Source organism: Columba livia, chromosome 15, assembly GCF_036013475.1.
Source record: "Columba livia isolate bColLiv1 breed racing homer chromosome 15, bColLiv1.pat.W.v2, whole genome shotgun sequence".
Classification (NCBI taxonomy): domain Eukaryota; kingdom Metazoa; phylum Chordata; class Aves; order Columbiformes; family Columbidae; genus Columba; species Columba livia.
This window is the reverse complement of record NC_088616.1, coordinates 16,369,470-16,386,095: the sequence shown is the minus strand read 5'-3', so window position 1 is coordinate 16,386,095 and position 16,626 is coordinate 16,369,470. Positions and strand designations below refer to the sequence as shown.

At 49.5% G+C, this 16,626-nt stretch overlaps 1 protein-coding gene across 6 annotated transcripts in view; it reads right to left on the bottom strand.

Annotated features, from left to right (window-relative positions):
- The window catches only part of PDGFA (platelet derived growth factor subunit A), a 33,865-nt gene extending 19,757 nt beyond the window's left edge, over positions 1 to 14,108 (bottom strand). For 3 of the 6 annotated variants that reach the window (XR_010466410.1, XR_010466409.1, XM_065031580.1), the window contains exons 1-4: positions 13,636 to 14,076; positions 12,435 to 12,531; positions 5,171 to 5,275; positions 3,179 to 3,366 (exon numbers count right to left, since the gene is read on the bottom strand). Coding sequence is in view for 3 of the 6 variants with exons in the window: in XM_065031580.1 (XP_064887652.1) it covers positions 3,179 to 3,366; positions 5,171 to 5,275; positions 12,435 to 12,531; positions 13,636 to 13,698 (453 nt within the window). In the remaining 3 variants the exon portion in view is untranslated. Of the gene's footprint in view, positions 1 to 3,178; positions 3,367 to 5,170; positions 5,276 to 12,434; positions 12,532 to 13,635 lie in introns of all 6 variants that reach the window. The other 3 variants (XR_010466411.1, XM_065031581.1, XM_065031579.1) reach the window with 3 other exon arrangements.
- Between the last annotated feature and the right edge of the window lie 2,518 nt (positions 14,109 to 16,626).

Genomic DNA, 16,626 nt, shown 5'->3' with positions numbered 1-16,626 from the left:
GGACAACCCCAGATATGAGCTGAGGAGACGCTCCTGCATTCCCCCCTTTCCAGCTCCTTTTCTCTGGGTCTTTGCCTCAATTTACTGTAAGAATATACTGGGTTAAATTTCCCCAAATCAGCTCAACATTGAATATTCAGCAATGGCTAAAGCTGATACAGCTATGGCTCAAGGCCAAGCAGAAGGCAAAGCTGAGGTAGATGGAGTGGTTTTAGATTCTTGTTTCTTAGATTGGAAATAAGCATTGCTGCAAACAACCATGATACTCAGCTTGGCTGTTCAAAACTAGCAGTATAGGCAGGATTTGCTCTATAATATTAACTGTTATTCGCTGCTGTGACCAAACACATGAAGAACATCATGCTCAACACGATGAGAAACCTCTTGGGAAGTCTCAGTTCAGAAACGCCCCAGATAAATCACGGTCTGCTACTTGGTAAATACTTGCTCTCGCAAGCAGCAGAAGCAACAGAATCTGCAGATGTTACTGAAATGCTTTTGCAGACAGGAAAGGAAACATATTTGTAACAGACACCAACACCTCTAACTCACCAAACCTCATCACCACTTCTCTATCCGGACAGAAACGCAATCCTCTCCTTCCGATCAAAGGGCAACTCCCACCCAGCCGTGCTATTTCTGTTTGATTTCTGCAGCGCTGTACAGGTGCAGCTTGCCAAGCCGAGATTTCTTTGGGACCAGGAGGCTGTGCTCCCACCATCTCACCCTCTTATGGTGCAGAGGAAACCCACCCTTTATCCATCTACCCCACGAAGGGGAAACCCTGGAGGATCCATTTGGGGGAAGCTGTTCCACCAGCAACCCCAGCGCGGGGTTCCAGCTCCAATTCCCAAGCTCAGTGAAGGCCAAGTAAGAACATCCCGGAACCCCACAGCCTTTGAACCACGTTCCCAAGAAAGAAATGCCCCAACACAAACACCTCCGCTGCTCCTCCCATGCGGCACAACCGTCTCTTAACCTTGACTCCAGTGGCCCTCAGTAAGACAAAGGAAACATCCTTTGCTTTCACCCGTCGGATGATGCAAACCCACTTGCTGACCTTTCTGGGTGAACATTTTTCTAGTGTGAATGGGCCAGCTATGATCTCACTACCTTGTCAATGAGGAGGAAGCGGGGAAAGCCTTTTCAATGTTTAATCAAAAGGGGGCTTTTATGCAGCCTGACATCAGGGGAAAACACAGGGGGACCAGCTGAGAAGGCTCTGCAAACGCGCTCCCCTCCCTCTGCAGAGACCCTCGCTCCGACCAGCTACTGAACAGCATGAGCAGACATTCAGCACTGATCGCAGGACTGGCAAAAGCCTCATAAAACCATCCGTTATACCCAAGCTACAAGAGGCTCTGACTCCAGAGGGCATAAACATGGATTCTGTTCAGAAATTCCTGGTGTGACAGTGGGGTCAGCCTACAACCTTTACAATGAACATCCTGTTCCTGCTTGACCTCTTGTCCGTTTTTCCCCCTTTCTACTTAATGACTGTTTGGGGCAGTCTTGCAGCTTTGGAAATAAAATAGTCCTCCAAAACTGGCTGATGTATATTGATATTGCTGGTGGCAATATATTTACACAGCCACAAAGAGCAGCTGCTCAGCTGAGCCTACTTTTAGCTTGCGCCCTACTAAAATGAAGGCAAACCTAAAAGGACTAACACCGCTTTCAGCAGACTGAATGAGAAACTCTGATTTCTTTAACATGGCAGCGTGCTGGGGCACGTTGTGGGGTTTGCAGCTTCCAGGGAACCCTCGGTGTCCCCAGCAGCGGGGACTGTGACAGCCAGACCGCTCTGCCCGTGCTCTTCCCCACCGCCGCAGGGGCAGGGCACAGGCACAGGGCTGCAATGTCGCACACAGGCACCAACAGCAAGTTCACAACGCACAGCTCAGCTCTTTGCTGGGCACCTCGAGCTGCTTCGTAAGCACAAACTGCTACACAAAACTAACTGGAAGCTGCATCAAACCCAAAGGCAACAGCACTAGGTATTACAACCCTGAGGCACTTGCTGTTTAGCTCCTGCTCTGGATGGTTTACAGCTGTAGTGCTTCAACTCCCCCAGTTTGCTCTCAGCCCCAAACTTATTGATCCCAATCTTCTTCCCCATTTTAACTTGTTTCTGCAAAGCGTATCCTGCTAAGAAAGGGCAGCAAGTGAGCGTAGAGTATCATTATTTGGGGAAAGACTGAGGGAATACGTTCAGATGTTTCTGCAGCTTATTTGGGTGTTAAAACATTTTTCGTATGTTCAGACAATTTAAAAAGCAAAATCTGCTCAGATGCAGGTCTGTGTGCATGAAAAACAATGAAACGGCTTAGATGCCTTATTTTGTATCCAGGACACCCAGGGCTACATTAACAGCACCTTTCTCAATAGGAAATCCATGGCAAGCACAGTGATCTGGGTGCTCTACCGGGCAATTTTATGTTCAAGAATGTGTTGGGTTTTGTAAAATTCTGCTCTTAAAATACTTAGGGCAACAAGAACTCATAGTCTTAACAATATAAATGCTCGGAGTAAGTCTAATCTCCGACACATGGATGTAAATCAACAGTACTTGTTTAAATACTGATAAAAATTAGAACACAGCGAAGGCGAATGAACATAAGAAATATTTCACGTAATATTTACTGGAAAATTGCAACAGGGATTTTGTCTAATGAGTAAATACAGCATGAAGCCGCTGAGTCTTCTATCCCTGGGGTAAGATAATTTGAAACACATTTTTTCAGATCAAAAGTGTTATGTTGTCAAATATAAAAGCCCAATTTAGGCTGCATAATATTTAATTAAGAAAACAGCATTCCACACTGTGATTTATTTATTTTTTTAAGTCCAATGCCCCCTGAGTCATTTTATCTTCTTAACTCTTAAGATTTGTACTGTGCGAGATCATGGGAAAGACACAATCAACTTTATTCTCATTAAAAAAAGAAAAACCTAAAGGGAATCCTGTGAAAATCAAATCCAATCCCAAGATTCTCCAGCGATCATGTAACTTGAAAAGGCCATCTGCCCACTCGGATCGGAGAGGAGTGTTGTATCGGACCCTGCGGCTACGAGGATGGGTAATAAAATCCAGCTCCCCCAGAACAGCCACAAGAATACCTGGAGTTTCTAGACTTCAGAGGACCCTTTTCAGGCCGTGCAGCCCCGATTTGCTCACCTTGACGCTTCTGTGGTGTATCCGCGACGGCTGGCACTTGACGCTGCTGGTGTTGCAACAGCCCGTGCAACGTTTCACCTCCACACAGGGCGGCCATATCAAGAAGTTGGCGGAGGTGGGATCGATCTGGCTCCGAGGTATCTCGTATATAACCGTCCGTGTTTTGCAGACAGCCGGGATGGCTTCCTCTGCGAACACAAGAGGAGTCACACTGCCAGGTGAGCACCCAGACACTCTACTAACGCCATTTATGAGCGGCATGGGCGGGTTGAGATGATGTTCTCGGTCTGAGTACCACCTGCCCACCGCTAAACCAGGTGTGCTACCCTAGAGAAACACTCCCAAAAGCCCAGCCCTGAATTAAGGGGTCTGGCTCCCGACACAGCTGGGAGCAAAGGCTGTTAGATAAGACAACCCTGGCTCTTCAGAAGTGACAGCAAAACAGGGTTGGATGATCCTCCAATACAGCCCCGTGGTGACCGCGTAACTGCAGCTGTTGTTTTACAACATTGGGGTCACCATTGCACATGTATTATCACACAAACACACAACACCTGGCAAACGCCACCACAGAAGGTGCGTTGGGGATATGTGTATCACACCCGAATCGGCTCAGCAGGGAAACAACCTGCACCAGCTTGAAAATTCCAAGTCTTGGGTTTCCTTTACATCCCCACCTCTGGGAGTCCATCCATCTGCCATCCCAAAGGGCAAATGTAACTTTTTCTGAGTGCAGCTATCAAAGCTTTGTACACGGTGGGTTGTATTTAATTTGTTATTTCTTGAATGAGGCAAAACCACAAGAGTGGTACGACCAGAAAACCTGTAGCTAAAACAACAGCCTTCTGGGCTCAGGGAAGGTGAGCTTGTGAAGAACAATTTCAGCCACATGGGGGTCATAGAGTGACTCTGCGCTGCCGCCATGAAAAATCCAAACCACGTATCCTTCTCAGCTCACGGACTGCCTAAGAAGTCCAGCCAATAATTCAAAAGAGTCCAGAAAATAATTGCAGGGACAACTTGCTTGATGGGGAGTTCTCTGGAGGCAGCTTGGATTGTTTGCCTCGCAGTGGAAGCAGGGACGGCTTTGGGGTGGATGTGTCAGGGACTGGAACACTGCCTGCACTTCTTCAGTCACTTCTGAAGCACAAGAAGTGCCTGTAACATGAAAATCTAGGCTGGGTTCTGAAAGAGATGCGCTTCAGACGGCTAAATAGAGTGAGAAGTTCTTCTTTTCAACCCTCAGCGCCACAAACTCAAGAAAACTAATGGATCAAATACTGCAAGGTAGATGGCAACTCCTGCGAGTTATTGAGCGTATCCAGGTCTCACTGTTGTTTATGGGAGGCATTCGCCACCCTGCAGAGCGAGGTGCCGCGTGTAGCAGGCTGTGGCGGAACCGCTGCTCTCTACAGGCGTCCTATCCTAAAATTCATCAACATCTCTCTAAATGTGTATTTGGGCTTTCACCATCATTATTGTTTAATAATAAAAATATCCCCCTGTAAACACGCCTGCTGCCCTGTGCAGTGAAGCAAATCAATGCGCCAGCGTTCCCATCAATGGCTTTTAATTTTTCGGATAAACTGTTTTTTTCTTTGGAATAAAGAGTCAAGCTGTTTCCTTTTGTGGAGCTTCTGTACTGAAAACTCTACCAACTGTTGGTGTTTTTTAAAGCACACTGCTGTAGTTGTTCCCCACACTATGAATTATACATGGAATATCACAGCATTTTCCAACCAAGGTCTAGCTTTCTAACATGCTGCAACAAGAAAGTGAATGTAAAGAATTTGTGCTTGTCTGTCTGCTATGGACACCCTCCAGAAGACAGCTTCTCAGGCAACGGCTTGTTCTGTGCAAAAAGGAGGGCAGGAACTAGAAATGGCCTTTTTTCCTTTGTGCATGTCACATTTTCCCAGTGAAATGTCCTGCTTGGCTGACCACAAGCACCCCCTGGTTTTGCTCCCCAAGTACAAATAGCTGTTTTCTTACCAATGCTTCTTTTTCTGCGAATGGGCACAGGACGGTTGTCTTGCACATGTTTAGCAGAATGAACACTATAGGATCTCAAGTTTGTTTCTGAAACATCATCGTATCCTAGAACAGGAAACAAAATATTAAACCTCAGGTATGTTATTCGCATGAAGGTCACTACAGTGCTGTTCCATACATAGAAATCTGTGCTGCTCGTAGGCACAAGACCAAATCCTGCTGCAATTAGCGTAAGGTAACTCCTGCCACTGCAACTGCAAGGGCATAGGGCAAGGAAGACATAAACACTACATGTCATGTATAAGCATGCACAATTTAATTCTAATATCCATGTCAGTGCAAGCCCCCAGAAACAGTGCACACTCTGTGACACAAAACCGTATCTAAAGCAGAACAGTTGCATTTTTATGTGAAAGGCATAATAAAGCTTTTCTTCCTGGAAAGGTGCAGAAGTAAGAACAATAATATTGCACTCAAAATGTTTCTTGCGAGAAGGTTTTTGAAGTTCTGGCATGAGGCTATGGTAGAAAATATGGTATTACACACCCAACAGCAACAATGCTGCCTCTGTAAATTCGCTTGGTTTTCAGGGCAGTACTAGGACAGAATCAAAAGCAAAAAGTAACTAGCATGGGTTTCCTTTCAGCCTCTCTGTTGCAGAACAAATCCCCTGTGAAGTATCCTAACCTTTGGAGGGGCATCTGAAGCTACTGCAAACTCTGGGACGGCATCCAGGCTTGTCTTGTTCCCTAAATAAGCCTACCACATGGGTTAAAGGGCCATGAGAAAAAGCAAGGACGGAAAACTTGGCATTTCATTTATCATAAAAAACAACAAAACAACCGCTCCAACTATTTAGTTTTGTTAAGTGAAGCAGTCCGGGTCGTGTCCCGTGCCGTGGGGTTCCGAGAGCGACGAGCACAGTCTGCAAACAGGGGATCAGGGCAATGTAAGCAAACCGAGGGCCGCGAGCAGATTCCAGTGCACCAAAACTAAGACTTTCAGCACACTGCTGCTCGGAGTGCCCTCCGCAACGTCACGGCAGAGCCTCAAGGTTTCACTGCTGGCTCCAAAGAAAACCGTGATGGTTATTACACAGTACTCAGTTACCTTCTCTACACGCTACAACATCTCACGCTCCTGTGTCTTCTGCACTGTCACGCACCCCGCTGCCAGTTCACTCTGCATCCACAGCTGATTGTGACCCTGGAACTGGTTTTATTCTCAGCCGTATTAGTAACGCACATCGTAAGGATTTGCTCTACAAACAAACCAGCTCCTCCTCCCCGCAGGAAATCCTGCCCTGAAGAGCATGAAGCTGGTGAAATCACCAGCAGAGCCTGGTAGGACGTGAAGAGAGCGGTACCTTCAGCACCTCAGAAGGAGCTCTGTGCCCTGGGGTCCCTCTCCACTCATTGGAAACACTATCTAAGAGATGAAATGAGAGGTCCAAGAGGTAGTGCCAGGATCACCCGCGGGTCCTGTCTGCTCTCCTCATCAGCTGAACGGATCCTTGTCTGAAACAAGTCAGTGTGAAATCCAGACTCTCCATTTACCCAAATAAGCTGGCTCCTGCTTCCTATGTAGAGTGCTTGTTTCCCATTGATTTCAACGGGAAATTTTGGAACCTGGTTAGCTGACAGCAGGCCTTATCCGCAGTCCCAGTCCTGTCATATTGTAGCCCATATTCCATAAAACTCATCAGTGGGGCGAATAAAACGGCTCGCCTGAGACCCCACGGAAAGTCTGCACTGAGCTGGGGCGCGGGGCCGGGTCTCCCGCACCCACTGCGGTGTCACCGGGCCATGCCCTGACCCCGACCGCTGCCGTGCAAGACGAGGATCCGCTCTGGTCCTCCTCCAGCCCTCTTCCGCTCAGCCACCCAACACCCTCAGACCCAGCTCCTTTTTGGCAGCCTCGAGCTGCCACAACCTCTCCCTCGGCTCGAGCCGATTTGAAGCGATACTCAAAAGGAAGCAGCGTGAGCTCTGCTCAGCCTAAGACCCAGGCCGGGCTCAGAGCGAGAAGTATCCCTGTCCGCATGCAGTGTTTAGAAAAGACTAAACAAAAAACTAATGCCTCTAATCCGACCTGCTTGGTGGGCACAGACATCTTGCTGAGAAGAGAAATCACAGCTGATGCCAGCGCTACGGCCCGAGGCACCGGCCCTAATCCTGCGTCCAACGCGCTGGCACCGCTCCCTCCTAATGTGACTGATTTCTTGCTGTCTTGTTTAAAGAAACTGGTAAGACTAAAAGGAATAGTATGATCAGCTAACCAATATGTTAAGCCATGTGCTTATATATAACTGCTCAACTCAGCTGCAATTAGCCATATTCTATCATCATGTTTATAAAGCAAAATGACATGTCGAGGAGCATGTGTTGCTTAGAAGATGATTTCTAAGGTGAAGAAGGCCTCTGGCTCGCGCTGTATCTCACTGTCTCGCTACATATCTCAGGCATGTATATCATTTTGTGAGTTCACGTCTCGTTGTGAGGGTTAAGAAAAGAGATCTACGCAGCTAGCACAGCAGACTGCAAAGCAACTTCCAGACAAACCCCAATGCATTATGCAACACAAATTGTACCATTTCTATCAACACAGCATTGATTCTGTTTTTTAAATAAACAGAACTATGAAGCACATGGCTGGTGCCAGAAGACACTACAATGCTAAAGGCACTTGGTGTCCCCCGACCTCACCAGCATTTGGAAGGAATTCCATAGCCCTGTGAAGTCAATGGGAAAATCACTGCACTTCAAGCAATCTTGAAGTCAACGGGAGCCCTGCCCAACCAGGATGGAAAATCAGAAAGTCACCTTTGAAACCCACGATTGACTCTGGATGTGTGGCCAGAAGACTTTCATTTATCTCATTAAACCAACGATGGTACAGTAATTACAAACAACACTCTCCATCTGACCTGAAAGAAGCCTGGTAACTGATCTGCATCAGTTGTAGTGACTTAAGAGCATGAAATTGCAGGATAAGGTGTTTATTGGTGCTTAGTGCCTCACAAAATGAGGCTTCGAGCAGAAAACTTAGACACGGGTGGTTCTTAGTTTAGAATGGAACACTGCTTGTCACTAAGCGAAGATGGAGGATGCTGCACAGAGCCAGATTAATGTCGCTCTCTTTTTTAACATTTTAATAACAAAAAAATGCTTTCATGGCAGATGATCAAGAAATTTCTCTGTAATCTTCTATGTACTGACAACATATCAACAACGATGGGTAGAAAAACTCTTGCCATGAGCCTTGGTCAATCCATTAGTGTAGCTGAAACTGTTCTTTTTTGTCAAACTGGCACTTTTCCACTGGGCTGTGGAGTACAAATCACAGAGCTCCTGGGACATTCTGCCAATATGTGACTACTCTTCTCCCTAAATAAGCACGTGGAAAGTATCCTAAGACTCCTGTTAGTTTATATTTACCGATTTATACTTTCATGTTGCCATCTCCTTCCCAAACAGTTTATGTCAGATACAATCTCTGACATACGCAGTCTTAACACAAACCCTTACAGATGTCACGCTGAAGTGGATCCAAGAAGTACAGGTCCAAGACTTCTGGTATCAACAGCAGCAGCTTAGCAAATTCTCATTATCTCTTTTTTTTCAGGAATTCAATGTAAGGTACAATAAACCGAAATGGTCTGCCTTACAAATCGGTCCTAGAGCCAGAAAGCCCAAGGCAACGTCAATCTGTTTGTTTGATCTTCTTTCTGGCTGATGCAAAATATGCCCTTCTGACATCCAAATGCAGAGCTCGATGTCATTAAGTTTTCAACTTTGATCTATTAAAGGAAATATAAGTAGCAGCCTGCAAGATCCTGTTTTGTTTAGCTTTTTTTCCCCTTTACCTAGATGTGATTGACCAGCTGTAAAGGAGAAGGAGTATTTGCTCTGTCTGAGGGGAAACACAGGACACACATGGCAGATGCCCGCCTCTCGTCATGTTTAAGAGGTGCAAGGAAAGGCAACACACTGCACCATCACATCCTTAATTCGAGCGCCACAAAGTCCCCAGGAGATTTTCCAATAGGCTGAGCTCTGCAGCAATCTCACGCTTTTCCGTGAAACTATTAAGGGCGAATTCAGGACATTTCTCCGCTTCGCAAAAGCTGCTCTGCCAGTTCTTAATCACAGGCCGTTAAATTCACATGGCCTAAGGTGACCCTGCGGTTGATGCCCTCAAACCATGCCGAGCAGCACGCTCAGCCCTGAACTGCCCCACGCGGGGAGACGACCGGGAAAAATCTGTTCCCAGCGGGAGGAAAACATAATAGGTGATGAAATGAACTCTGCCTCCCACGGGACAGATGGGAGAGGTGAAGCGCGGGGAGACAAACCACGCTGCCAAGCCAAGGAGAGCTTCACAGGCGGAATCGAGGAAATGCCCCCGTTTCGGTGGCTGAGTCTGTTCGTAGTAAACTGTACTCCGCACACTACAGCTGCCGCTTCCCGGGATCGCGCACGCTTTCGGCTTTAAATAGGGTCACACGCTGCTCTCTGTCACGCCAACGAAACTGGCGCTGACTATGGATCCCAATCGCAGCAAATTAACCTGTTTTCTGATATAAACACAATTTGTATGTTGCCTTTACAGGGACTTCGACCCGGACTCGCAGCGCTGGGCGCTGACAAACTGGCCTGGATTTTCCTTTTTGAATACAATGATCAGCTCCATGTTGGGTTGTGTTTTTCTTTAAGTAATATGCCAGATGGTCTGGGGGTGTGGTTTCTAATTTTATGAAGGGGGTTATCAGTCATCTCTGCGCTACAATGTAGACACCAAATCTGTCAGAATAGAAGAAAAACCTGCCCACTCTGCCTTACAAAACTTACTTTTCCAATTAAAAATATAAGCTTTGCATTGCGGGAGAGAGAAATGACTGTTCTCCCTTCATTTTTCACAGATTCTGCCTTGTTGCTCAGGAATATCGGACATTTTCTGCATGCGTGCCTGATCCTGCAAACTCTTCCCCTACAAGATCATTCTTAATTCTCAAGTCCACCCACTGAGTTTAAACAGGGCTACTCGCATGCAGAAAGACCGGCAACACCATGCACTAAAACGAGGGAGAAAATAAGCACCGGAGTGGTTTTATTCTGATCCTCAGTTTAAGACACAGAACTGTATCTACCGTGCAAACCCCCACTGAACTCGCCCTGCGCTAAACGCACTGACGGCCCTAAGGAAACGCATTTCAGCAATATCATCTTACCAGGGACAACTAGAATACATTCGATTTGCTAATCCAAGCTAATACTAAATATAGTAAACAGGCCCGATCCTGTTTAATGAAGAAAACATGTTAATTTCAATGTTCAATTAGCCACTGTGATAAACCCTTAATAAGAATTACTCATGACAGTGAAGACTGTGCTCAGAAAATGCAAATGTGGGGAGTAAGGACCAGTTACTCTATGAAGATCCAATCCTGCTCAGCAAAGGAGCACAAAGCAAGAACAGGGTGAAAGGCTGAATATTTTTAGTCTTTAATACTGAGTTCATGTCTTAAAGCATTACTGCTTCATGTTGAAATAGTCAAATATTTATGTGTCTTGTTTCTCTAATGGTTCCTAAACCGACAAATTGCAGGAAAACAGCAAAATCAAATGGTAAACTTGTGGCCAACCTCTTCAATTTTTGGTCATGCACCCCCTGGTTAATATTTGCCACGAGGTAAATCATTATTTTGTGAAATAAATTTCTCTCTGCTACATCTACTGATTTATTCAGCTCCCGCCGCTGCTTCACTTGTCTGCTTTGCTCTCTTGCAATGGAGCCACGTGAACTTTTGCTCTCTTTCTAAGTGGTATTTAAAAATGAAGCATGTGCTGCTTACGCTGGGGTATTTGAAAAAATACTGTATTCTGGTAGCTACAGATTCCTGCCTCAAACGCAGCAGAAACACGCAGTATTTTAAAAGGCCAGCGCTCAGCCCCAGCCCTTCTGCAACAGCAACCAAGCCCTCCCCTGCGTTCACTGGGAGCCAGATTTCAGCAGTAGTGCACTTGTCTGGCCCCAAACAGCCTTCGGTGGGGAAATATGCACTGCACACCCCTTCCCTGTTGTGAAAGCCCTTTAATTGCAGCGATAAGCAATAACGACGAAGCGCTGCTCTCCAAAAATATTAAACCGATGCCAACAAATCTGGTAATTAGTAATTAGCCTCTCTGGTAAAGTATTGTGCAAGAGAGAAATATTCCCATCTTCAGTGTAATGGGAAACCATTCGGTCCCTAATCAACATGAAAATTGAAAGCTACGGCTGTAAAACATGTTCCTAGTCCATTCCTGCTCATTAATACAGCACTATACAAAAAGCAGTGAGTTAAAACTCTAGAAGGATCCTGCAACACTGAATGAAGGTGACTGAACCTGGCGCAGACTTTACAAAAACACACAGCATATGGTTTAAAAGGAGATGGCCCAGCACCAACGCAAGCAAGAACTCATTCATTTCTCTCCATGTTTGCTCTTCAGAAAGATGCAGGTTTCCCTTGGGCACATCAAAGGTGCCGGGCTTATTCTCTTTCAACTAAGGGAAGAAATCACCAGGAACAAAGTGCATCAAGTGAAACCAAGTGATAAGAAACGCAGTAATACAGTGCTTCTAGGCCTGATTTACTGCTGCAATGATCTGTTTGAACTGCACGTTCTCACTACACCCATTTGCATGCCTAATGATGCAGAAAATAACCCTGCAATATTTTCTTTTGGGGAAAAAAAGTGTATTTTTAAGGGTAAGCTTCATACGCAGGTTCCTGTTTAAAGTCAGTGTGGCCGGTTTATTTTCCTTTTAATAAAGCCCAGAGCTTGAAGAGACATTACTTCATTCATAAATATTGTTTCAAATATTTTAAATACCTCTAGGACAGTAGTTTAAAGATAACAGAGCAATGCAAGACCAGCAACAAACCTTACAGAAATTCTTCTCCGCTGAGAGCCGGAGAGGTCTGAACACACGGAGGGTCACCAGGTCCCTCTCCACCCTGAAACCCCCGCGAAGTTTTAATTCCCACTCGGCCCCCTGGCCGCCGCCTCCCTTTGAACTGAAGCTCCCCTGCCCAGGGCAGCCTGGCTCTGGAGGCTGCGGCCGGCACGGCTCCCGTCCCCGGGGCCAGGCAGCCCGGGCCGCGCCACCGGAGCGGCGAGAGGCGTTCGGGGCGCTGCGCCGCGGCCGCCCGCGGTGCCTCCCCCCCGGGGCGGCGGCGGCCGACGGCGCGGAAGGAAGGAGGACGGGACTAATTTACCTACGGAGTCAATCTCCAGGAGGCGCTGCAAGTCGCGGATGCTGTGGATCTCGCTGTGCGCCAGCCGCTCGATGAGCTCCTGCGGGATCTCGGCCTCCTTCAAAGACACACACACGGCGGGTCACCGCGCAGCGCCAGGGATTTAGCGCTTCGGGGCTGGGGGCCTGGGGGTTTGGGGGTTTATGGAGGGTGCAGGGTGTTTGTTGAATATCTTTGGATTAAAGCAGGGAAAAAATACACACCCACGCCCCCCGCTCCGCCGGGGGCTGGAGCGCTCCCCGCCGCCCCCGCCTGCGCGCCCGCGGGAGCTGCGCGCCGCCTGCGGAACTGCGCCACGGCTCGGCCCGGCGGGCGGCTGCGCGGGGCTCCGGCCTGTGCCCGGCACAGCTGCGCCTCCTCTCCCCGAGCCCCGCTCGACGGCTGGAAACCCATCCCGGGCAGCCGGCTGCTTAAGTCTGCCCAAGCCCACCGCGGGCGCGGACTCCCCCGACCCGGGGAGGAGGAGGGCGACCGTGTCCCACGGGGCCACCGCCATCCTACCAGCGCCCACGCCGGGGCTCCCAGTGCCAAGTACACCCGGTCCCAAGAAAAGTTAGAGTCGCCGTGCAGCGCCGAGCACCGCGCTCGCCTCGACCGGGGCCACCTGTAGCAACCCCAAGCCGGGGCTCCGCGCTGGAGCCCGACCCTCGCCCGCTCTCAGCCGGGTGATCTTCGAACACCGGGGAGGGGCGTTTTAGGGCGGGGGGATCCAACCAACTTCTGCCCGCGGCACTAACGGTGCCCGCGGCCGGTTGCGTGCAGCGCCGTGCGCCGCGGGGGCGGCCGCTGCCAGGCGGCTCCGCGCTCCGCTCTGTTTGCAAATAGCCGCAGCCCTTCTGCACCCTCGGGGCGTGAATATGTAATATATGTATATACATTATATATTATTTGTATAATTTTTAAGGGCAGCCAGCAGCCCCGGAGCGGAATGCACGGTCATTCCCCTTCATCTCTGGCATGCATGAAATGGCAACTTGCTTTCTGGCTGGGGCGCGCAGGGGCTGGGGCACGGCGAGCGCTCTCGGCGAGGCCGGGGCGCGGAGATGCCCGCGGAGCCCAGGTGGGCAGCCCGCTCCCCCGTGCCCTCCGCTACCGGCTCGCCCCGACCCCCGGCTGCGGCGTGCCCCGGAGACCGAGAACGCAGGAAGCCGCTCTCACCTACCTCGCAGAAGGTAAAGGACAGGTAGCCAAAACCTATCAGCAAAACGCAAGCCCAGGTCCTCATCTCGGTCTAGTGCACTTTAGACACGGAGGGAAGGCAACGCTGATGGAGAGGAGCTGCAGGCCGGCTCCTGCCGCGCAGGAATTCAGTACCATCCCTCAGGGGAAAGGCAGCGGGGTGGCTCGGGGGTCCTCCGCATCCAGGGTGGGTCGGGGCTGCCTCGGGGCGGTGGTGGTTTAATTACGGCGCTGCCGCTGTTTGTATGTTCCCCTCGCTACGGGAGCGTGGCTGCTCTCCTTTCTGCCGCTCTTGCTCGCTCCTCTTGGCTCTTAGGACTAGACCAGCCGGTACTTCTGCATATTTGCTTAGATCAGACCAAAGTGAAACCCAAGGAGTCGATCCGGAGCGCAGCCGAAACGCCCATCACCTGTCTGGGGCGGCTGCCCCCCTCGCGGCGGGCGGCGCTGGGTCCCGCCTCCCCCCGCCGCCGCGGCCTCTCGCTCCGCGCCGGGACTCAGGGATTTCTGTGTTTGCCGGCTGCTCCCCCACCCCGCTGTGCTCGCCCTCCACCCTCTGCCCCTTTCTCAAAAAAGGGAAAAAAAAAAATCTTTATTGGTACGGATCGAATTGTTTCTCTCGCTGAGAACGGTCCCGCTTCCCTCCCCGGCGGGGTGAGGTTAAAAATAATAACTAATTACGAATAATAGCAGTGATAAATCGGAGCAATATTGCAAGATCTCGCGGGCTGCCTTGGTGCAGTTCCTTCTCCACTTTGCACGGGAGAAAAAGCGAGGAGGAGGAAGAAGGGGAAAAAAGAAAATTAAAAAAAAAAAAATATATATATATATATGCAAGAAGGTTTAAATCCCAAGGGGATCGGAGACGAACTGCAACTCCTGGCGGAGGGAGGACTCCGGGGCTCGCTCCGAAGCGGTGGCCTGTCTGGAGCGTGGCTCCGGCGAGGAGCAGCATTTACCGCTCCCCTCCCTGCCATGCGCCTCCCCCGTCCCTCCTCCCGGTACTCCCGGCACCAAACCCACAAACAACAAGTCGTGGGGGCCGCCGCCAGCTGCAGCCCCTGCTCGCGGGGCGAGAGGGCTCTGCCCACATGGAAGGGCAGGGGAAAAAAAAGGAGCCGGAGGAGGGCCGGGGGGAGGGAGCGGGGCAGCCCGGCCGCCACCCCGGCCCTCTGCGGCACTGGGGCGGGGGAGCCGCCGCGGCGAGCGGCGGGGAAGGGCTGGAGCTGCTGCGCAACAGCCGCCGTGTAACCTTACGGGATCCACCTTGTGCCCCTGCCGTTTATATAAGGCGGAAGAGATCGCCATGACCACGGAGGGGGTGTTTTTTTGTGGGTTGTTGTTTGGGTTTTTTTTGGCGGGGGGTAGTCGCCTTTTGCAGCAGCGGGGGCAGGCTGGCGATAGGTTGTGTTTGGTTTGTGGTTTGTTTATTTGTTAACGTAGCTTCTTCGCTGCTGTTGCAAAGGAGAAAAGTCCCCCCCCCCCTTAAGAAATACACCAGCCCACCCCCAGACTAGCGGCTGGGGGTGACGGTGCGCGCCCTCCGCCCTGCGGCACCCGGCTGCGGCATGCGCGGGTGCGGGGCTCCCCGCCGCGGCCGCGGAGGCGCTGCGCCCCGGGGCTCCGCCGGTGCCGGTGCCCCCGCAGCCGGCCCGCGGCCGCCGGTGCCGGAGCCGGGCGACGGCAGCTCGCTCTGCTTTCGCATCCGCCCTCCCCGTCGCCCCGCAGAGAAAAATGCCCCCTTTCCCCGGCACAGATTGGCACAAGGTGCCTGCTGCACCCTGACATCTCCCTGAACTCATTGTGATTTAAATAACAGCCCTTTCTCATCTAAACAAAGCATCTTAATAGCAGATGCAAAGAATTCAGCTCATCTGAAAATCCAATAGCATTTAAGTGGATTAACTGCAATAACACAACTGAGGAGTGATACTATCCTTCATGGAAGACAATAGACTGTAAATGCACAGCCAGGGAGACTTATCCTTTCATCTCTGAATTTCCTTCAGCATTTCAAAAGCGAATGCTTTCTAGAAGCCCTGAAGGGCTTTGCACGCTACTGGCTTGGACATGCTTCTAGGAAACAACCTGTGCTTTAATGGGCACTTTGCAATTGCATAGAAGTTCCCACCAAAACAGAAGTGGCCTTTCAAGTACGTTTAATTCTCTCTCATGATGTCATGTAGACTTACAGGGTGGTCTCCAGGACCACAAGGGGGAAAAAGAAAAAGGTGGGGGGTTGAAAAGGGAGAAAAGGGAAAGAGATGTAAAAGATTTGGAAGCACTTTAAAAAGGAGAATGGTGCTTTTAAAAAAAAAATACAGCAAAGTGCTGAGCCAGTGTGGAGCCATTCTGAATGTCTCCTGATGCACAAAATGGTCCGAGTGGCACAGTGCAGCAGCCCCATCCACACAGGCTGCGCTGGCGAGCACGGGGCAAAAAGGAGATGGAGCAGGGCTGGTAGTTGCCATCACTTTCTTACACGGAGGTTGGCATCACAGAAGTAAAAAGTGATGACTTTAGTTAAAAAAAACCAGTCTCATCTGCTGGGCTTAAAGAAACAATTCTTATGGTCTGTGTTGTCATAGTAATCAAAAAAAATAATTACCAAACAGTGAAATAGATTCTGACATTACCAGCTTGCAGAGCACTTACTTCTCTCCTTCCTTCCTTCATTGGTCAGCGTGTCTGGGGTCAGAAGTGCTGGGTATTTGTAGCTCTTTCAAGTGGTATTTCACTGCAAAAGCCAACTTAGAGATGACGCCCACTTTATCTCCTGATTAAAAAAAAATCTATGCAGTTTTGATTTTTCTTACATTTTCCTCATTTTATGAGAAACATACTGCATCAGCATCTTATTTAAATCTGTCATTGCGGAGCTCAGATAAGCATCTTTCCTCTGGGTTCGGTTACACTCGGAGTAGCTTTTAACGTTAGGCTGCTTATATGGATCATTGCAAATATTTGATAATAA